Source organism: Elephas maximus, chromosome 12 (genome assembly GCF_024166365.1).
Source record: "Elephas maximus indicus isolate mEleMax1 chromosome 12, mEleMax1 primary haplotype, whole genome shotgun sequence".
NCBI lineage: Eukaryota > Metazoa > Chordata > Mammalia > Proboscidea > Elephantidae > Elephas > Elephas maximus.
The window spans coordinates 3,585,327-3,608,999 of NC_064830.1; the positions used below are offsets into that span (position 1 = coordinate 3,585,327).

Consider the following 23,673-nt stretch of genomic DNA (forward strand, 5'->3'; position numbering starts at 1 on the left):
ATGTTAACAAACAGTAATTTACAATGGATACATAAGTAGATAGGTATGCTAAAGAGGGAGGGTGTAAAGGAGCATATCCGCCTGCAGATATAGGTTTGGTTGTGGATATTTCTACATATGTAATTGTAGGTGCTACATGTATATTAATATTGACAACAGAGCACACAAGGGGCTCAGCCACAGAAACTCCTTAGACATAACCAGACACCCACGGAATGAAGTCCCTAGGCTCGGAGACAAAGTACTATGGACGTGGGGGGCATCTATGTTAATTGCCACAACACAGTTCATAAAGACAACGTTCTGCATCCTGCTTTAGTGAGTAGTGTCTGGGGTCTTAAAAGCTTGCAGCGGCCATCTAAGATACAACTCTTGGTCTCTTACAATCTGGAGCAAAGGACAGTGAAGAAAAACAAAGATTCAAAAGAACAATTAGTCAAAGGTCTAATGGACCACCTGAACCACAGCCTACATGTCCCTGAGACCAGAAGAACTAGGTAGTGCCTGGCTACCACTACCGACTGTTCTGACTGGAATCACAACAGAGGGTCCCAGACAGAGTGGGAAAAAAATGTAGAACAAAAAATCAAATTGGAAAAAAAAAAAAAAATGACCTACTTACAGCTCTGACAGAGAGTGTGGGAATTCTCAAGACTATGGCCTTAAGGTGTCTTTTGGCCTAGAAATGAAGTCCTTCCTGGAGACTACCTTTCAGCCAAACAAAGCCCATAAAATAAACAATAACACCCAAGAGGAACGTGTTCCTTACAACAATCAATTATACAAGATCTAAAGGACATTTGCCTAAAAGCAAACATAAGAAGGCAGGAAGGGGTAGAAAATCTGGACAAAAGGAAATGCAGAAGCCAAGGCAGAAATGGGGAGAGTGCTGACACACTGTGGGAAGGCACCCAATGTCATGGAACACTTTCAAAAAGAAAGGAGAAAATGCTATTTAAAACCACACCTAATGTTATTACTGTATTTTAATGCAAATAACTCCTGGGTTGGTTTGCCGGTTGCATTCTCCCCCAATTGTGCGCCCTTACAAGTGCTGCCATGACAATCGTCTTCCACATGTTACTGTAAAAAAAGTAACATAGTGTGTTTAGGAAAATACCTCTCTAGGGGGAGGGTGGGGCTGGCAAACAAAGGTAGAAGGTGCATATTGTTTGCATAAAAGTACAGTACTCACCTACAAGAATGGCAGAACAAAACTTGACAATCCCAAGTGTTGTTGATATTATGAAGCTACCAAAACTCCCATATACTGTTGGTGGAAGTATAAAATGGTATGACCACTTTGGAAAATGTTTTTGTCAGAATTCACTAAACCAAAAAACCAAACTTATTGCTGTTGAATCGATTCCAACTCATTGCGACCCTATAGGACAGAGCGGAGCTGCCCTGTAGGATTTCCAAGGAACAGCCGGTGACTTCAAACTGCTGACCTTTTGGTTAGCAGCCAAGCTTTTAACCACTGTGCCGCCAGGGCTCCCAGGATTCACAGAACCTACACATATGTATGATCTCTTTCCCACAATTCTACTTTGAGTTATAGATCCCCAAAATATGTTCATATATTAAACAAATCACATGTAGAATGATGGTCATAATGGCATTTTTCTAACAACCCCAAACTAGACACACACCAAATATCCACCAACAAATACATTGTATAAACAAATGTGATACACAAGTACAATTTATTTAAATGTATATCTACATCTATATTTTGTTTACATATAAATCAAAATAAATGTAATGCAACTACAGACAAAACCGTAGGTAAATTTTACAAACATGATAAAAAAAAAAAAAAAAAAAGCCAAACCCAGGGCCGTCAAGTCGATTCCAACTCATAGCGACCCTATATAATATATAAACCAAAAAATATGCATAGTATTATTTTATTTATACAATTAAAAAAAAAAAAAAAAACAGGCAAAACTACTGTGTGTTTCAGCAAGTTGGAAGCAGAGGTGAGTGACTGGGAAGAGGCCCAGGAAAGGCTTCTGGGGTACTGGTAATATCCTATATGCTGATCTACACGGTAGTTCACAGGTATATTACTCTGTAAAATCCATGGAGCTAGATGTTTAAGATGTTTATGATGTGTGCACTTTTTAATATGTTACACTTCAATAAAGTGTATGCATAAAGAGGAAAAAAATCTCTCAAATCAAAAAAGCAGACAAAACAGACAAATGAAAAAGAACACTTTTGCAAGGACATTTTCAGAAAGAAATACGTATTTAGGTACTGCACATCGCTCTCTGAAATACCTCCTTTTTTTCAATTTGTGTGTAACTTGGCACGAGTTACTTCACGTATAATAACTGTTGTTCATCTTCCTTTGAGGAGTCAGGTGTTCTCTGCTGCCTAAGGTGAGAATGCCGGGTTGATAGACAAATGACATGATTGATGGGGCAATTCATGCGTTCATATTCCTGAGACTACCTTGCTGAAAGCAAAGCTTCCTATTTGATTAGAGACATTTGTTTTCGTTGAATTGATTTTTTTTTTTTTTTCCTTGCAGTGTTTCTATTTCAACATGCTTTTCTGTCAGCATGTGGAGTTCAGTGGATGGATTTACTGGTTCTTTTCACTGGCTGACAGGAACGTCTATGTGATTGCTTTGTTGATACACAATGATTCATTGAAAACTGAAACTTCCATTTGGTTGACCTGGATGTTCATATACAAAAAGAAAGTTCAGTAAATGCTGCCAAGCCTATTCTATCTGCAGATGCTGTTCTTTTTACTATTCTCTTAATCTATGATTAAATATGATAAGTATTTTAAAAGATTTTGAAGTTAAGGTATATGGTTACAGACTAAACAATCCAAACATGTTTTTTAATAAGCAGTTCAGTTTTTCAGCTGAGAGATGCTTTCACTTTAATGGTGTCATATTATGCTCATATAATTATACAGCAATAGGTTGTATCCCTTAGTCACATAGAATGAACAACTGTCTGGGTTTTCCAAGAACTCTCCCAGTTTTCACTCTGAAAGCCCATGCCCCAGGAAGCCCTGCCGTCTCAGGCAAACGGGGGTGCTTGGGTACCCAAAGCTGATTTTTAAACTAAAAGATACAAATTTGCAGTTATAGAATAGAATAATACCGTCAATTGCCAACAATAAAAAAAAGAAGAGGTTTAAATATGAATATAAATTGCAAATGGTTCTAAAGCTTTGAAGGAGGGTCTTCCTACTTACACAAAGGTAAGGTTGCTCTTTTAAAATCACACACACACATACATGCACACACACATATGCACACATACATGCACACACACATGCATGCACACACGTACATGCACACATGCACACATACACACATGCACACACATACTTGCAGACACACACACATACATGCACACACATGCATACACACACACATGCACACACACATACTTGCACACAGACACATGCATGCACACAACGTACACGCACACACATGTACATGCACACAGACACACATGCTCACACATACTTGTACACAGACACGCACACACATACGTGCACACACATGCATGCACACACATGCATGCACACACACGCGTACATGCACACAGACACACATGCACACATACACGTGTGCACACGCACACACATACTTGCACACACATACTTGCACACACATGCATGCACACACATACTTGCACACACACGCATGCACACACATACTTGCACACACACATGCATGCACACACACATGCATGCACACACACATGCATGCACACACATACTTGCACACACACACATGCACACAGGCATATACACATACACACACAGTTGCTCACTGGTAATCAGAAGAAATATTATCTAACTATAACCCAGTGGGTTATATAACTATACCATCCTCTTAATGATAATCTCACTTTAGGCGCCCTGCCAAGTTAACACAGATGTGCTTGCGGCTCTCAGTAATGACGTTAACGTTTCTCTGTCCAGGTTGACTGGGTCCAGTGTTCCTGACCTCATTGTCAGCATGACCAACCAGATGTGGCTGCACCTGCAGTCTGACGATAGCATCGGCTCCCCTGGATTCAAAGCTGTTTACCAAGGTACGGCTGGAACACACATGCTGTTATGTACGACTGGCATTCCTACAGAGGGCAGATGCCATTCTGTGTGTATTAAACAAATGAAATCAACAAGTAAGAACAATCTTTATTCATTGGAAATAACAATATTCAGTTTCCTTAATTGAACCCTGTTTACGGTTCTTTTCTAGCATAAGAATTTTTAACTTCTTGAAAGCTTGCCTTGCCATGATGTGTGTTATCATTATGTTAAAATAAAGATTGACACTAATTATAAAATGCAAGCTATGAAATGTGTGCATACTTGTAGATCTTGGCACTTTGTTTCTTACTGGCTGATGGTGGTTATGATCATGACTGAGGTAAGTGGCTGTGATTATGATAAGTAGTTAGGATTATGAAGATTTTAAACAAAGTATAGATTTGACTAGACTCAATTTAATTAAGCTCCATTACATACGTATACTAGTGTAAAATCTTTTCTCCATGGACAGTACAGAAATGTATATAAGGTTTGAAGGAAAACTCTGCAGTATTTGTCTAGGAAACACATTCTTATTTCTGGAGTTGTGAAATATAATTACGGTGGAAAAGGGGATAAGCCTTCAGGAAAGTTGGCTTCATCTCTGGAATGTTGTTGAGAAGCACAGTGTACATTTGCCAGAATGGAGTAGAGCCACGTGTGCACAAGACACCGGGCAAGCCCGCTTAAAAACCAGGACGTCAGGTTTACTGTGGCACGTTTTCGAAGATAATCTCACTGTATTGTTCTACCTATATTGTTTCATCTGAAAGAATCTCGTAGAAAACAGGTATCTTTTGCCATAATGTTGCTATTTTAAAAAGCTTTTTTATTGTGGAAAAAATTTAAATTTAAACCAAATTAGAAAGAAAATGAACCTGAAATAATCTATATTTGTGAGCATTTGTAAGCCACTCCCAAATATTCTGTAACTGACTCAAGTGTTGGTTTACAAATAATAATAATAATTTATTTGTAAGATTTTGTCAGGAAAAATTGTAAAACCGATTTGGGCAAAAGAGACTATAAGGTGTCCTTTCAGTGAAATCCTAGGTGGTGATTAGCATGTTCTTCCTAGTTAAATATTTCCATAGGGGTCTGTGACTCTCATTGTCTTTGAGCTATTTTACAGCTTGGAAACTCTGGTGGAGTAGTGATTAAGAGCTACAGCTGTTAACTAAAGGGTCGGCAGTTCAAATCTGCCAGGCGCTTCTTGCAAACGCTGTGGGGCAGTTCTACTCTGTCCTATAGGGTCTCTATGAGTCGGAATTGGCTTGACGGCAGTGGTTTTTTTGGTTTTATTTTAGATCTTAGTAAATGATAGAAAACTGGTAGCAGAGCAATGATTCTTGTCCACTGAGATGTAAATGGTTTTGTCTGGAGAAAATGCTATTGACTCCTTTGGCTTTTGACCACTTTTGCGTCTATTAGCAAATTCATTTTAGCATTTCTGTTTGCCTAGACCTGTGTGATCTTTGGATTCTCCTTTGAAACAGTTTTTAAAATACCCTGCTGTTGCCCTTGTTAATTACTGAGTTAAATAAAATCTTTGACATGTTTCTATGTTACATTGGCACAAAGTCATGATCTTACCCTTTAAAAAATTCTTCAACCATTTGAATCACGATTATGGATCATAAAATAAATCCATAAAAATTTTATGGATCGTAAAATAGATGTCTAATTCTTATACAAATATTTTTATTTTCAGATATGTATAAATTTTACTGATATATATATCAGTGTTAATTGGTTAATTTTTTTTTAAGAGAAAGGCAAGATCTTGTAGCTTAACTAAAAAAACAAAGGGAAAGGAGAATATCTGAATAAAGAAAAAGAAAATTTGAGTAGAGCTGTATACGTGAAAAATTCTATATGTGTATGATTTATCCTTTATTTATTAAGAACCAGTTCCATTTTTGGCCAGTTTTTAATCTCAAATTCTGTTAAATGTATTTAATTTGTGTTTTATACCATTAACTCCAATTTTATTCCTTGTTTACTACTTAAAAAAAATACTTTAAAGTGGTTGGATTTTCACTAGAAATAATTTTTTTGTGAAAAAATTGCTAAAATGAATTGAAAGAAAAATAATGTTTTTCATATTATGGGATTATATGGCTTTCTTTTTTCTTCTACTCATTTAAAAAGGTTTTTGAAATGGGCCACCTGGAAACTTTAAAAAAAAATTATTTGATTTGATTTGTTTGGAGATTGTCAAAAACAGTCAAATCATGTTTGTTGGTTTCTCGAAAGACTGGTTATTAAAAATGAAAAACTACTTATACGGTTGTGAAATACAGTATACACAAATAAATCACATGAATGATCAATAAGTATTCGTAATTTTAACATAAGTAGACAGTGTAGACTAGAGAAAGCATGCATTAATGTTCATTTTTTAATTTTGTGCTTTAGGTGAAAGTTTACAGTGCAAATTAGTTTCTCATTCAAACATGTATACACGAATTGTTTTGTGACATTGGTTGCACTCTCCACAATGTGTCAGCACTCTCCCCCTTTCCCTTTCCACCCTGGGTTCTCCACGTCCATTCCACCAGCTTTGCTGTCCCTTCCTGCCTTCTTGTCTTTGCTTTTAGGTAGGTGTTGCCCATTTGGTCTCATATACTTGACTGAACTAAGAAGCACGTTCCTCACTTGTATTTTTTTTTTTTTAAGACTGTCTACTCTTTGGCTGAAATGTGGACTTCAGGGGTGGCTTCAGTTCTGAGTTAGCAGGGTATCTGGAGACCATAGTCTCAGGGGTTCCTCCAGTCTCTGTCAGACCAGTAAGTCTGGTCTTTTTTGTGTATGTGTGAATTTGAATTTTGTTCTACCTTTTTCTCCTGCTTTGTCCAGGATCCTCTGCTGTGATCCCTGTCAGAGTGTTTGGTGGTGGTATCCAGGTATCATCTAGTTCTTCTGGGCTCAGGCTTATAGAGGCTGTAATATTTTTTTTTTAATCAAATTAACTGTGGGTGCTCTTTTGTTTTTATTAGTATTTCTTAACCTCATATTCAACTTTCTCTTTCAACCATTTCAGTACCTATTAGTCAGCCTGGCTTGCATTTGTGAATTATATCCATTTTTAGGTAGCTTTAAAATATAAAATTGAAAGTTGAAATTAAATCTATAATAGTAATTTGAGAAATATAAAAGAAAATAAATGAAAAGTTTTAAGTGGTTAAGATTAAATAAAAAATTATTTAGGAACTGTATTTTGTGGGTGAAAATGAGAAATATTGAATTGTGATTTTTATCTTTATCTGTTCTACTTTGTGGATTTGAATAGAGAAACAGGATGTTCTTATTTTATAAGTGTATACTGTAGGAGTAGTTTCAGAAGCTGAAAAAAAATGTAAGAAGAAGCTATTGCATAGCAAACCAATGAGGCAGATAATTAAAGTAAATATGTACCAATCCCGAGACAATAAAGATGGTGGGTAATACTGTCAGGAGTGCAGGTACGGGGACACAGAATAGTGTGGCTGCACTCTTTGCATGGGCATTAAAATTGTTCCAATATTAAAAAGTCCTGTGGTGAAGATGTTGCCGGTGCCTCTACGCCTTTAATTAAATAAGGTTCTTGCCTCTCACTGGTCAAGAATAAACAGGTAAGGCACGCAGAATTTTCCACAAGAGCAAAGATTTATTAAAGAGGCTTGCAAGCAGAGTCAAGGAGGGCCTAGGCAATGCTTACCCCCTTCTCCCAGCACAAAGGACTTGCATGGGTTCTTAAAGGTTTTTGGGTGGGAAAGATTTATGTTTATTCATAGATACAGGTGGGGTTTTCCAGGCGGTGGCCTGTCTGGGTGGAGATATGTTAACTACAGTGTGCATACAGCAGCTTTCTAAATGGCTTTAAGATGGCTCCTGTCCCGGAGGCCTCTGGATTTTTAGCAGGACTTATTACGGGGTGTCATGCCTGCGCAGTCTCTCGCTCCCAGAGTTCGATTCTCCAGCACTGGCTGCAGCCTCTCGCTGCCCCTGGTGGAAAGCCACACAGTGGTCACAGGTGGATGTTCCGCCCATGTCCCTGGGGCTGGTTTCATCCAGCTGCTTCTGAAGGACAACTTTAAGGAAGTTTCTGGGCTGTTTTCTGATACCTTGTCCCATTGTTCTGGGGAATGGCTTTGTTTCTATGCCCTGACCCATTTCCTGTTACTTTGTTACTTTAATTTGTTTATGTGAACTGCAGATTTGGGGGCCCCTCTGTTCCTGTCTTAAGGAGAGGGCCTACCTGTGAGTATCCTTATCTATAAAGTATAAAATAGATTCCTCTTTGCTGGAACATAGTGTTGGGATGGGGACGTAATGGCTTATTTTTAACAAGGAATGCTACAATAAAACATATTTGCATCCCATTCAAAGGTTACTGCCAGAATGTAGAGATAATTGCTGAATGCTCCCTGACATTTAGACTTTTAGACTTGACCTATAATAGAACTTCTACTTAACTATACAGTTACTCAAGAAAGCTGGTAGAAGTATCATATTTTCCACATGACCTACACTTGCTACTGTCTTTGGTAGAATCTAAAACATCAGTGAAATACGAAAAACTTCCCAACAGGGCATATTGCAGTAAATCAACTGCGACATGACCAAGACACACACAAGGTCTGTAGTACGAAGAGTAGTGAGACGCGTCATTCCCAAATTGTGAATCCTTTGCTAGGAAGGGATATAAGAATTCTCAGTTAAAATGTAAATATCCTTCCAATTGTCATACTTTCATTTTGCATGACCATATCACGTTCATTATAATTGCATTTAACGCTAATTAGTATGCTGTTAGTAGTCTCAATAGACTATTCATACCTACAACTTGAGAAGTCATGGTAATGTGGATTTCCTTGATCCTTGAGAGATCGCCAGTTCAAGGCCATGTATTATCTTTTGACAAAGTAATATTTCTAAAGTAAAACAGTTAACTAATATAAGTCTTGAGGGTAAAAAAAAAAAAAAAATGAAAGAAAATATTTCAAAAGAAGATATTCTAGAAATTGCTATTTTCTAAGTACTAAACCCTGGTGGTATAGTGGTTAACTGCTATGGCTGCTAACTAGAAAGGCTGGCAGTTTGACTCCACCAGGTGCTTCTCGGAAACTCTGTGGGGCATTTCTACTCTTTCATATAGGATCGCTATGAGTCAGAATCGACTCGATGGCAGTGAGTTTTTTTTTTTTTTTTTGAATGCCAGGTGCTCTGGTGGTTGTTGGGTTCTGGTGACACAGTGGTCAAGAGCTTGGCTGCTAACCAAAAGGTTGGCAGTTCGAATCCCCTAGCCCTTCCTTGGAAACTGTATGGGACATTTCTACTCTGTTGTATAGGGTTGCTATGAGTCAGAACTGACTAGACAGAAAAGGGTTTTTTTTTACTATTATGATAAAAATTGGACATAAAATACAAACTGCTTGTGAATGTGATTCTAAAATACATAAACAATTGATGTTATTTGATTTAAAACATTTGTTCAAGAATTACATATATATAAAAATATGTAAACCCATTGCTGTCAAGTCAATTCCAACTCCTAGTGACCCCATAGGACAGAGCAGAACTGCGCCCATAGGGTTTCCTAGGCTGTAATCTTTATGGAAGCTGACTGCCACATCTTTCTCTTGTGGAGCAGCTGGTGGGTTTGAACTGCTAATCGTTCAATTAGCAGCCAAGCTTTGAACCACTACGCCACCTAGGACTCCTCTCTCTCTTTCTCTATTTATATATATAAATCATATATAGTTAATATATATAGTCTCAGAACAATATGTATGGAATGCCAAAATAGGACTAGTCCATAGTTTTTTCATTTTATATTTTAAAATTCATAATTTATAAAAATATTAAGGTAACAAATTGAGGAAAGAAAACACAGAGTTCTTTAAGCAATGTTCATTGAGCGATTAATCTGCTCGTAGGGGAGTATTTGGCTCTTACTGGCCCACAGTTCATTTTTGGGAAGTGAAGGAAAGGTGTTGAAGGGCAGTGAGAGAAAGTCTATCAAAAAAGTTCTGGGTGATTGTGTAAGGGAGAAGTCTTTACTTTTGGGAGAAGGGTTATAAACGCAGGGAAAGATAATTCATTGGTGACTCTGGGGTATTGGTTTCTCTGTGATTGGTTACGGAGTCAAAAGAACTTTTCACTGCCAAGCTGATAAAAAGCTGGGCTCTTACGTCCCACTTAGTGTGTTCCAAAGTCTTCGGATAAGTTCTCTTAAGAGAGGTCTGACTTTACTTAAAGCACTGGGACAACTTTACCCGGGACAACTGGCATAAATTCGATGCAACTCTGAAAATATGCTTGGAAAACATCTGAGGTCAGTGTGAGATTAGCCAGGTGCCTGGGCTTGAATTTGAACATTTAACAAAGGTAAAACCCACTGCCGTCAACTGGATTCTTACTCATAGCGACCCTATATAACAGGATAGAACTGCCCCATAGGGTTTCCAAGGATCACCTGGGGGATTCTAACTGCTGGCCTTTTAGTTAGCAGCTGTAGCTCTTAACCAGTACACCACCAGGGTTTCCAACAGAGGTAAAGATTGGCAAAATCTTTTTTTTTTAAACAGAACTTATATTTAATAATACCAAATTCTTGTCAAAACTGATTGGGTCTATATACATTTATAATAAAATACATATCCTATATTGCAGCAGATTCTTACAAGTCACCAGAAAAACAAACAAACCGCACCTGTTGTCAGTTCAAGGGAGAGCTCCCTCATGGTCATTGCCACTTATAGCACCGATGAAGATTATCAAGAGGAAAGCTCGACGCTCGAGTGTTTGTCCAAAGTCTTATGAGTGTACAATTCTGGTGGCCCATATTTTTACGGCTTTGCAGTCGATGGTTAAGTTGGTGAAAGCTGAAGCATTTTGTAGTCAGAAAAATAATGCTCCGTTAGAGTTCATCACACAAGTTGATGAACTGCATTTCCACAGATCGTGTTTTATGTGATTTGCCGTAGCTGTTTAAATTTTAGCAGGGGGTAAATTAAAGGAAATATCCCTCGTGATGTGCCGCTGTGTGGTACAAGTAAGTCCTGTTTTAAGCTCACACTAAGAATTGTTTCAGTAAAATCATTTGAGTTCAACACTACTATTTCATACCAGAAATAATCATCTCCTATGTCTAGAGAACAAATTTTTAACAAGAGTGAATGAAAATTAGTTTAGGTATGTTAATGTATAATGAGGGGTCTCTGCATTTGTTGTGAACGGGAACGGTAAGCTTGGCACTGCACTGAGCAGAAGCTGAATGTGACTCAGCTCAGATAGCAGCGTTCCCCACCCTCGGCAGACCATACGTCTGATACAGCATGTACGTTGCATTGTCTCTGAGTTACTTCTCTACAGGTGTGGTTGAATTTGCTCCAGTCACCTGGCACAGTCTCTTCCTAGTTCTCTGTGTGACTAATTGCACATATACAGAAGAGGTCCAAGTGGAATTAGAGGGACAATGTGTGGCCACTGAATAGATGAAAACTCGCTTGTCCGGATAAGAAGTAAGAACATGACTGTGGCCTTGTTAACATGAAGGTAATATGCTACTAAGACAAAGGCAGGCAAGTGCCTGTCAGAACAATAGAGTGATTCTTAAAATCCTAAAGACAAGGTAAAGCTGCAGGAATTAGCTGCAAGTAACTTTTTGTGTTAATTGTGTGCTAATTCCCAAAATCACAAAGCATTTTCAATGTGTGCCTTCTTTTTCACAATAGTATGGTCTTGATTTTGAACATTTAACAAAGGTAAAGATTGTCAAGATCTTTTTTTTTTTTTTTTAAACCAAACTTAAAATTAATAGCACCAGAATTCTTGTTAAAATAACATAATAATGTGGGATTTGAGGATATATGCATTTAAACTATGCATTTTAAAAATCTAAAGTGGATTTTTAAAAATTTCCGAAGCCATGATTTAAATCTGTTACTAAATTACCCTTTGTCTTGGAAACTGACTTTAAGATGGAGATTTATGTATGAGAGATTTACTCGGGGGCATACTTGGAAACAACACCTGAGGAAGGGCAGGAGGCAGAATTGGGTAGAATGAAAAGCTGAGCAGTGTATAGTTACAACATATTCTTAGCCTGTCCTGTAGGGAGCTCTGGAACTGGGATGGCTCTTCAGGGTTTTCCCAACCTGAAGCAAGGTGACCAAGCTTTGTACCACTGACCATTGATGTGGGCTGCACCAGGGAAGGGAGCATAGCCCTGGATGAGGGGATTCCTAGAGAGAGATGCAGTCATGAGCTCCTGGCAGTTGGGAGAATGAGTGTCTTTGTTCCGAACAGGGTATTTGGGTGGTACCCTATGACATCCACTACATTCACCCATTGTGCCATTCAGATCCCCTGTTCCTTATAGTAAATTCTCCCCACCTACGAAGAACTTCTCCATGATTCTGTTTGGTCTCATTTCCTTTGAAAACCTATAAGAGAAAGTTCAGTGACCTGATCTAGCCTCCATCACAGCAGCTATCTCGTTCTGCAGTTGGTATTCATTGTCACCCTCTTCTCTTACCCATACTAGATTCCTCTTTCCCTCAGCTTTCCTCTCTGCTGATCTAGGTGGCTTATAGGGATGACCTAGATCCAGATTCCTGTGGGGTCTCAGTCCCTGCCACCATTCCCTGCTGAAGCCATGGCTGCTGCACTCGTCAATTTTTTCATAAATGAAAAGGGGAATTCCAAGAGACTCCTCGATGCATGACTTGAGTGCCACAAGTTTTCCTCCCTTTCCTCATTGTGTAACAGCAGCCCTGCCTTTTCCTCATGAGCAGGAGCAATTGCCCTGCAAGTACGGTGCCTCCAGCAAGGACTGACTAGTTCTTTGACAGAGGTTCTTGCAGTGACTGGGCAGTAGTCATAGCTGAAAGTTTGATAGAGCCCTTACTGTGTCCCCTGGTGGAAACATTTACCTCTGGATAAACAAGCCCTCTAAGTCACAAAGCCCAAAGTTGACAGATCTGGAAGAATAAATTTCCCAAGTCCGTCACTGGTAACGGTGGTAAGGCTACTACTCCTACTTCCTCATTTTGGCCCTGGATCTATGTATTCCACCTACTGGGGGTACGCACCATATAATTGTTATTCATTTAGGGTATACACCATATCCTAGAGGATGGCATCCCATCCTCATTGGTAACATCTCCAAGCTGGCTCCTTAGCTATGTTTCCAAAAGTCATGATATCATTCAATCCAGTGAAAACTTCTGTGCTAAGTGATAGGACATGTGGATTCCGTGATCATAAACCCACCACAGCTCCTTCTTTACTGTAGCGTGAGCCCATTGGTCCAAGGGCAATTCCCAGAGAGACATGCAGCTGTGAGCTACCTGTACCCGACACCCTTAGCCTCAGCTGTAGGGACAATGAGGATGGTGCATGCCAGCATTCAGTCTACAGAATAGTCAGCCTACAGTCTATAGTAAGTCCTTTGCAAAGTAAAATACCTTGAATTTTCTTACATGTGGACTTTCCTGAGGATTGACATTCATTTAATATGCTGAAAAATGTACTTACTGTTAGTTCCCTCCTAGCTATGAAATAAAGGTTGATCATTGTCCAAAACCTATAGTAACTTGGGCAGAAGCAGAAATATGTACTTCCCTGGTGCTCAGCTACTTGCTTCTAGAATATATGTTAGTTTAACAAGCTTCTGGCCTGAAACTCCCATAGTCCAGGTTTTCCATTATCATCAAGGTGTCAATCAGGCTTATCATCTACCCTGTCATTTTCCTGTATTCTTTGATGATGTGGGTGCCAAATTTGTAATTATTGTCTTCATTTCATTTCTTCTCAGTAGCATCCCTGGTGGCCAGCACTATCCTTTTTCTCTTCATGAATTTCTATCAGTTCCATCTTCTAATATCTTTTTATTCAGTCCATTCTTTCTATTATCTCCCCTTTGACCCTACGACAGAGCATGATGGTATCTCATCTACATGGTCACAAGTGTGGCATCATCTTTCTCTCTGTGCTGTCTTGCCCTCTTGTTGACCTCACACATAGCAGTCCAGTCAGAATTGTCTTGACTTTAAAATGAAAACCCAGAGTGCTCCTACACTGTTTAAAACCATTTAATACCTTCCCAGGGTCCATAACATATACCCTAAACTGGCCACCAATATTCAGCTTTGTCTCTGACTTCTTCCCCATGTACACTTTTTGTTCCACCCTATGGAACTTCCAGTTCTTCAAGGTTCTTATTTCTCTCTCACCTTTGGACATATACTTTTCCAAGGAAGAGTCATGCTTCCATGGTCTCAACATGTAGATAATGTACTCATCTTATTCTCCCAACTCAAATGTTACTTTTTCCTATAAACTTTACATGACTGGGTTATATTAAATGTTCTTTCTACATGTTCCTACAGTGTTCTGTTCTGTCTCTATCACAACAATTGGTTAATTGTCACATCTTCACAGATGTCATAAACCCTGGGAGTGCAAGTACCTCTTTATGTGCCAGATACCTGTGCAACCTTTGAAACTTTGGGATGTAGCTACTCTTTAAATATGTTTTAAATGAACAAATGGATAAATGTCCAAGGCCTTCACCAATTTTTAGCCTATTAAGACCTTCTCTTGTATCATATTAGACCACTTTATTGTTATTAGTAGCCTCAGTACCATTCCAGTTCTTAAAAGTAACCCAAAATTTAAACTTTACATTTTTAAGGTATTCCAGCCAGTGTCAAAGAAAACAGAATCTCTCTGAATTGTTGGTGCTTCTCTGATCCAAAGAACCAAATCCATTCATGGATTTACAGTCTCAGCCTCTTGTGCTTGAACCTGTCTATATCATTCTCTGCCCTAGTACCCAACCCCTCATGAACTGGTACCCTCTTACAGAGTCTTCCAGTCTCTTTTCTCTGGATATCCCTGAACTCCAGTTTAGTAGCTGGTGCCTTGCCACCTTTTGTCAAAGGGATTCATTTCTGAACAAATTCCCAACTTACCTGTATTCACAATTCTTGTTGGCATCATCCAACCAAAATTTCTTAAACTTTATTGCAGATACAGGTCACCTGGCTGGGGAGCTTCTTAAGATACAGATGCAAGTCAAGTGGGTTTAAGAGTCTGCATTTATGTGATGCTGCCCTTGCAAGGACATTTTTCTATGAGAAGGAAGCAGCTGTACAACTACGGGATATCAGAGTGTATATTATACCTCCCTGATGTCAGCAGTTGGGTAGTATTACCACATGCGGCCTGTCTCTCTCCACTGCATATTTCATGTTCTGTCTGATGGATTAACTTCTGTCTAAACCTACAGCTTAGTCTGCCCTCCGCAGTGACCCAAACACAGCAGATGGTATTAATTCAATTTCTCATCTTTTTCCAGGTTTCTCTATCTTCTCAAGTGTTGTACTACACCGTAGACACAGTGGTGTACTTGGCATTACCTACACCGCATATTTCATTCACTTTCTCACATTAGTATTTATGCTGTTTTCCATCCCCCTGAAAGGCCCTTTATCTCCCACTCTAACTGGCAACATTTTTCTGATCCTTCAGCATCCAGCTTAGTGCTGCTACTCTGTGAGACTTTTCGTGATAAAACTCACAGAAGAAATTTTTTCCAGTGTTTTCCAACAATTCTCTGTTATCACAATTCTTTTATCCAAGATAATATTTTTAATAGTTAGTGTTTCATTTATCCTTTTGTCCGTGTGAAGAGAGACCCATTTTATTCAATTTTGTATCCCCAGACTATACCAGAGTATATGGTGTTTACATCTTGGTAAACATCTAAAAATTTATCGTGCTATAATTGACGGAATAAAATAATTGAAGGTTTGGAGAACTAATTCACTTAATATTCAGTATTTAATGGGCTCCAACCAGCAGAAAAGAAGAAGACCCTCAATGAGGTAGCTTGATACAGCGGCTACAACAATGAGCTCAAGCATAAAAACGATTGTAAGGATGGCGCAGGACTGGGCAGTGTTTCATTCTGTTATGCACGGGGTCACTATGAGTCGGAACCAACTCAACAGCACCTAACAACAACAACCACAACCAGGCTCCAGGTTCAAGGTGCTGAGATACAGCAGTGAATAAAAAGGAAAGTTCATTCTAGAATTGGGAGAAAACCCCCATTGCCATCAAGTCCATTCCAACTCATAGAATTGGGAGAGAAGATACAAAACTAAACAAGATAATACCAAGTAATGATAAGTATATGAAGAAAATGGAATAAGGTATAAGTTATATATATGCAAACCCGGGTGGCGTAGTGGTTAAGTGCTACGGCTACTAACCAGGAGGCTGGCAGTTCGAATCCGCCAGGTGCTGCTTGGAAACTCTATGGGACAGTTCTACTCTGTCCTGTAGCATTGCTATGAGTCAGAATCAACTCCACGGCAGTGGGTTTGGTTTTGGATATATACATATTTATATACACATATAAAATTTTATGTGTGTATATATGCTATATATCTAGTATAATATTTTTAAATACTTTCAGATTTGTGTTAATACCCTGATCTTATAACTGCAAATGAGTTGGGAAATAGGCATGGAAGCTGCCTACTTTATAGCTTTAGGTTTTTATTTATTTTTCTTTTTAAATATTTTCCTCTCTTGAATATGCCTAAAATGTTTTTAATTCTTGATTGTCATACTATTGCTGAAGTATTTTCATTTATTAGTTTGTTTTTATGTTTTATTCCTATGGGAGGACTCAAGTCTAACTAAATAGATTTTTTTGTTTTTGGAATGGCCAAGTTTTGAACACTTATTGTGTAAATGACAAGTAAAATAATATCTGAAAATGTTGAGACTAACTGAAAATATTATTTGCTAGGGAATATTTATAAAGAGTGAATCCTCGAATATTTTCTAATTTTTTTTTTCCCCTAAGAACACAAGATTTAGATCAAGAATGGGCTTCTGTTGAACACGTATATGAACTTCCTGACCATAAGGCAGGCTACGTGTTTGATGTTTAGCAACTTGGCAATAAGGTCAGCAGGCAGTTCATCTAGAGGTCACCCTACTTTGAGATGCAGAGTTTGTATTAATCATATTTTTTACCATTAGATTTTTCCTGTGGTAACGAAGAGCAGTTTAAGAGAAATCCTTACAGTTCATAAAAAGACCCCATGGATGCTGAGAATATAGACTTTTTGGGGTTGTTAATTCTGTAGTTCAAGGAATTCAATTACAAAACTCAATATTTTAACATGACATTTTTTAAAATGAGGAGTTATAAAGAGATCATAGAAAAAAGTGAGCTTGCAGATAAAGAAAACTTTGCCCATATTGCCTTTTCACCTTTTCGAAGCTACTGTAGAAAATGGTAAGAATGGCACAGTGGAGGTGTCTGACCGCCTCTAACTTCACGAGGGTGAGGGAGCATCACCGTCAGCCCAAAGCCGATTCCTATGAGGTGGAGGTCATGTATACCTCCTCCCTCCAACCTTTTTACCAATTCTGACACCAGCCACCCTCCCATGGCACTCTCTACTTCTCTGCTGGGTTCGATAATTCTTAAAATGGCCACTCAGAACTCACTGACCGTCTTCACAATTACGGGGTTTATTAGGGAAGTAACAGGTTACAATTCAGAATCAGGGATGACTCAGGATACAGCTCTTCGATCAGGAGACCCTCTTCTTGCCTGTGTCTGTAGGCATACCCCTCTCTGGCCTCAGGACCCTCTGTCAGACCTCTGCCCCGGTCAGGCAAGTGTTACAAAGCTCTTTAGCTCTGTCAGTATGCCTGGGGACACTCCAATCCACCAGGAAGCCCCCTGCCTGAAGGCACTCAGCTTTCTGGCTCTGTGTGCCTGGAAGCCCACTGCACCATCTCCTGCCTGTCTCCTGGTTCTGCTGCCTCTGCCGTTCTGCCACTGCTTCTCACCACCTGCAGTGTTAAAGTTCTCCTTCTCTGCCATGTTACGGCTCCTCTCTCTCTCCATGTCTCCCTTTAAGCCTAGCTGGATGCCAAAACAGACCAATCCCCTTGTTAGTGTTCCATACACCTTATTTTCATGGCCCCATCCCAACAAGGGTGTCATGCACCTATTCGCATTATTAACAAGGTACCCAATCCCTTGGTGGGCTGCAAGCACCTTATTTTCATAGTCCCATTCAATCATATGTTGGGAGTTACAAAACCATGGCTAGAAAGGCCATATAAAAGTAATCCAATACACCACAAGAATATGTATATCCTTATAGAGGAGGAACAAAATCAGCTGTACAAAAACTCACAAAATTTGAAAAATGTGATCTCAGCTAAAAGGTATTTTATTCCAAACAACATTGTTAGAAACATTTCCTTCATCAGCCACCTCTCTTAAATTTTACCAAGATTATTGGTTACTACAATGGTAGTGGCAAATATGAAAACAAAAAACAACTAAATCTACATAGTAACTCTTGGGCATGAATTTTCCAGGAGCTTCATTTAATGAAACAAAGCAATTAGTTTAACAAAATTAATAATTGTTTGAGTGTTTGAAGTTGGAATAATTTGGTTGAACGTGTTTGTTAAAGCTGTTGTTTTCTCCTCATAAATTACAAACTGACCCAAACCAGCCTTCGGTTTTCTTACTACAGTAACATATATGGTAACATATGATAGTAAAACAAAGACAGAAGCCCAAAGAGTACTGAGTTTAAAGTAATTTCTTATTATTTGTTTTTATGCTAGAATGAGTTAAATAACTTGAATTAAGTGAAACACCATTCGGTGGTAGAATAGTTTGGAAAAGCGTAGCAAAAAATGCTGGCACAACTTGAAGAGTATAAACAAGGTCACTGAATTGCGCAGGTAGAATTTGGTGAAATTTTGAATCCTTTGCTGTGTATGTTTTATCAAAAAATAAACTTAAATATTAGCATTATTTACTCCAAATTTCGATTTTTTTTTCTGAGTTATCTTTGATGAGCGAATGATAGAAATGACCTCCTCTTAATAATGTGAGACAAATCATTATTAGATGTATAAATGTATCAGCCACAAGAGCAGGTGGTATAGTGCCAGAAAGCATTAAATTCTAATGCAGAAATTTGACATTTAAATTCTAGGTATAGCAGCCCATTATCTTGAACTGCATCCCACTCTTTCATCTTAACATTTATCCTGGCAGATTAAGCTTCAGTCTCAGAGTAAACTGAGATAAGATGAAGTGGAAATTATGTGGGGGTTAAGGGCTCAAGAGCTAAAATTACAGCCAACTTTCTCGTTGATGGACATTTTCCAATCTGTATCTTAATACCACGTAGGCACGCAAGTACTGTGAATGATGTGTGTGGTGGACTAAAAGAGTTGTGGAATCATTGAAACTAAAAATGTACACCTGCAGTTATATTTTGAGCTCTGTAAGTGGAATCGTCTTACTTTTTCTAACCGTCTCTCCGTCTTCCTCTCTTTCCATGTACTGTGAGTGTTTGAATCTGATAAGGCTCATTGATGTATTTACTACAGGAATCCCTGAGTCAGAAAGAATGGAGATCCACCTTTGCTTAAAAGTTTTTGCCCCTTGTTCTTGAATTTGCTTACCATCTGTATATTTTCTTCTATATTTCTGCTTCTTTTAAAATTTACTGACCTCAATAAAACGAAGTCTGTTGGAATTACTAAATTTTGTTGCTTTAAAAATGTATCATGTTTTGCATTACTGATATAAAAAAGTTATCAATAGAGCTACTCTTTTTCGCTAAATACAACCTGCTACATTTTCTGATCGTCATACGTTTGTTCATGCCCTTAAGCCAGGACTGCCCTTTCATCACATTCTACTTCTTTTAGACTCAGCTCAGATGCATTTTCTTTGAAATATATTTCTTTATTAGCATGTACAGCTTCATGTTTTTCTCCTCTTCTATAGGGATATAAGAGAGAGTTAATTTTTAGTGCAGTGTGTGAAGAACTCAGAAAGCCGTGCTGGTCGTTGCTTGGGTCAGAGAAGGGCCTGGGGAAGGCAGTAGAACATAAAGGGGTGCAGTATAGTGCGGTGGGGAGAACACTAGCCAGAAGATCTGGGCTCAGGCTTTAGTCTTGCTTCCACTTTGCTCTGAATTTCTCTGGCCTTTAATATCTTCATCTATAATGAGAGATGGGGATGGATCATCTTTAACCTTTCCTGCTATCTCTGAAGAAGATGTAAATCAACGGCTCTATGAATATTTAGTTTCTGTTGGAAGCTGATTCTAGGTGTGATTTAGCAAGCCATCTAATGATGAAAGACCTCCCCACCAGGAATATTCCAACGCCAACATGGACATAAGAAAAGAAGAACAAGTTAGGGAAAAAGCTAGTTTTCCAACATGGTAGGAAGTAATGCAGTAATGCAAGGTAAAAAACAGTGTAAAAATAGATAAACGCAAGGAAATTGTGACAAACTATGGCACAAGTCCTCAAATGCTGGGTATTTTCTACATTTTATCATAAAATAGAAGATACTGGTTTGTAAACATATGTCTGAATGATAAGATAGTTTTGAAGTGTCATGAGGTGGGCCATGACCTGAGGCAGGTCATGAATTCAGGTCATCAATGAAGGGGTTCACGCATATTTTATCAGAGGTCAGAGACAGGCTAAGGGTCATCTTAGTCATCGGCCAATGTCTGGCTTTAGAGTGAACTCTGACACGAAGAACAAATGGATGAAAAGTGAAGAGGTCAGTAAATCAGGTGATAAGCTAAATGTCACATATTTCACAACAAGGGAATGCTCAGCTCCTGGACAGCACAGAAGCTGCAGAAGTGAGCCCCCATCTTTCTACCAGGACGTTTTTCCCACATCCAGTAGAAAGCTTACCTGTAGTGGGTAGTGTTAATCCTGAGACTGGAGTAACAGGGTTTCTTAAAGATATAGATGTTTGAAATAGTCTGAAACTTTGCAACTTGGGGCTTAAAATAGTATTTTCTCTGCTCACCTTATGAACTCTTTTATTTTTCTCTTTTCTATAGAGAAAAGATAGAGAAAGAAAGGAAAGTTCACTTCCCTAGCCCTGTGTGTCCTTAGACGTTGAGGGCGCTCTGTGTTGTATCTGACTTGGGCACTTAGGTAGCATGTTACAGGCATACAGAAACAGGAAATGGGAGGAACACCGTGATGCTTGTATAGTTTTTGCTGTTTGGAAATCAAAAGTTTTAAAAGCAAAGGAACAATTCAGCCTCTTCAACATTTTTTAAAACAAGCCTATTAAACTCCAAATTTCCTCTAAAATTATTCATAGTTTTACAATAGAAATTATTAAAAAGTGATCCCTTTTTCTTATTTTTTGAAGTAATCCCAAAGGCTAATCGCATAATGGGGTCTCAAACACTGCCTTATGCTACATAGCCCTCGAGTACTGGGACGAGTGGGGAATGAAGAGAATGCAAACTTTGTGTGACTCTTTCCCTTTTCATTTGTAGCAAACTCCTTTTATAGGCTCTCTATGAGTTGGGATCGAATTGATAGCAGTGGGTTTCTTCTACTCTCCTACTCAGATATGATTAATTTCCATTTCAGTACAGTTGTTTACCTTTGGTGTGATTCATTGTCACTTGTTTCCTACATTTTCTCTTTGGGGGGGCAGTTTATTAATATGAGTAAAAGCCTTTTCTTATGGAATGGACTTACGCTTGTGTGGTCTTTGCATAAATAGTGGAGAATTGAGAAAGTTATTCACGAAACGAGGAGTCCTGGTGGCACAACAGGTAAGCCCTTGGCTACTAAGTTAACAGTATGAAGGCACTCTTTAGCTCCGTGGGAGAAAGACTTGGCGGTCTGCTTCCATCGATGGCATCTGACAACAGCAATAACATTCACAAACTGTATTTTTTAAAAATGTGATTGAGGAAAATTTAGAAATCATTGCCTGAAATATCTTAATATACTCTATGTAATGACTGACTTTAGTTGTGGACACACAGCTAGCTCTCTTCCTGGGTGAACTCCAGTTGCTGTAACCATCGAAGGTCACGTGTGTTACCAACTGGGTATCCTCACCCGAGCTCTCACCATTGCTTGGTATGCAGTGATTTTATTTAGAACTTATGGGCTTAGAACTACAGAAACCCTTCACTTTCCCCCAAAAATCTACATCTCCTTTTCCCCAAAATTTCAGAAAAAAGTCCTTGCTTTATAGAGCCTGTTTCCCACAGACCTCTTCGTTTGTACCAGTCCACTTCTTCACACTAGTCTTAGAGAAAGAGATGTTGAAAGCTCTTGTCCAAGGATAGTTGTGTGATCTTCTTTATCCGTTTTGAGATTTGGCTCCATCAATATAGATACTAATGCTTTATTTTTCTTCTTTTCTGTCTTCACTATCACTGTCCTAGAGGTTTTTTTTTGCCTTCCTGTTAGACTAGCATTGTATCATTCTAGTTGATCTCTCAGCCTTCAGTCTTACTTTTGCTTTCTACTTGACTGTTATTGAAAACTCTGTTGGCTGCAAATGACGGAAACCCATCTCTTATCAGCATCAGGATAGTTACATTGGGGGCTAAACAGCATCATTACAACTCTGTCTCAATTTCTTAGCTTTACTTTTTTTCTCTTTTGGCTTTATTCTCAGGTAAGTCTCTATATGTGACAGAAAGAAAAAAAAAAGAAATATCTATAGGCTGCTCCAAACTTATATTATTCTTATAGTTCATAATCTCAGAAAAGTGAGGGGAAGCTACTTTCGGTCGCATCGATCTCAGTTTCCCAAATGAGTCTGAGTGATCTCACTGGGCTATGTTCCCATCATCAATTTCTGAGTCTGGGAACATGAAGAATGTTGATTGGCCATTCCGAGTTACCTGCCCATTCCTGTGGCAGGCATGGCAGGGAGGCATGAATGACAGTTCCTTCAAAACCACATGGACTGTTTGCAGAGAGATTTCCACTTGGAAAAGCTGAGCAACAAAGAAAAAAAAAAACAACAAAGTTATCACTTTCTCAGCATCTGATGCTATGGAAACCTCTGACCTGCTCAGTATTCGTTATATAAATTTGGTTTACCACTGCCCACAGTGTTGCAAACAATCCTTGATTTCAAAGCCCTTTGCAGTACTGATCCTCCTAAATACTTTGTTTTCCACTTAGTCTGAAAATACCTTCTGAAATAGTTTATCTTTGTACAAAACTGGAGCTAGCCTCCTTTTTTCTTTTGTTCATTCCGTTCCTCTTTCTAGGACTCATCTGTTATTTTGCATTGCTAAAATTAGCATTTTTATTTCATTAAAAATTTAGTTCTATTGCAATTGTGTAATGAGAAAAAAATATGCAGCTACTTTCCATAAATTTGTGTTTGATAGACAGTTACTTTGGTATATAATTTTTCTTTTCCATTGAGATCCTTTCATCTTTTTATCAGTGCCTGAGGTACTTTGATCATTTCTATTGCTCTTTTGATGTTTTCTAAATTCTTTTAGTAATGAGGTACTCAAAATATAACAACTGATGTTATGCAGTATTTTAATTTTATTAAGAATTTTCTACCTTCCTGAAAATGAACTTGCATTTTGCCAATTTTTATTCTGTACATCTTCAACTTTTTTGCTAAGAAGTCATTATGTACAAACAGATGGTATGCTAATTATTTCTTCTCTCTACTCAGTTAGTGCTGTAATTTTTCTACATGTTCTTGAAGTTAGAAGATTT

The 23,673-nt window shown here is 38.4% G+C and overlaps 1 protein-coding gene across 1 annotated transcript in view; it reads left to right on the plus strand.

Moving 5' to 3' along the window:
- Positions 1 to 23,673, plus strand: part of CSMD1 (CUB and Sushi multiple domains 1) — a 2,087,969-nt gene that overhangs the window by 1,562,627 nt on the left and 501,669 nt on the right. The window contains exon 12 of the mRNA XM_049902971.1: positions 3,961 to 4,073. Coding sequence (XP_049758928.1) covers positions 3,961 to 4,073 — 113 coding nt within the window. The remainder of the gene's footprint in view (positions 1 to 3,960; positions 4,074 to 23,673) is intronic.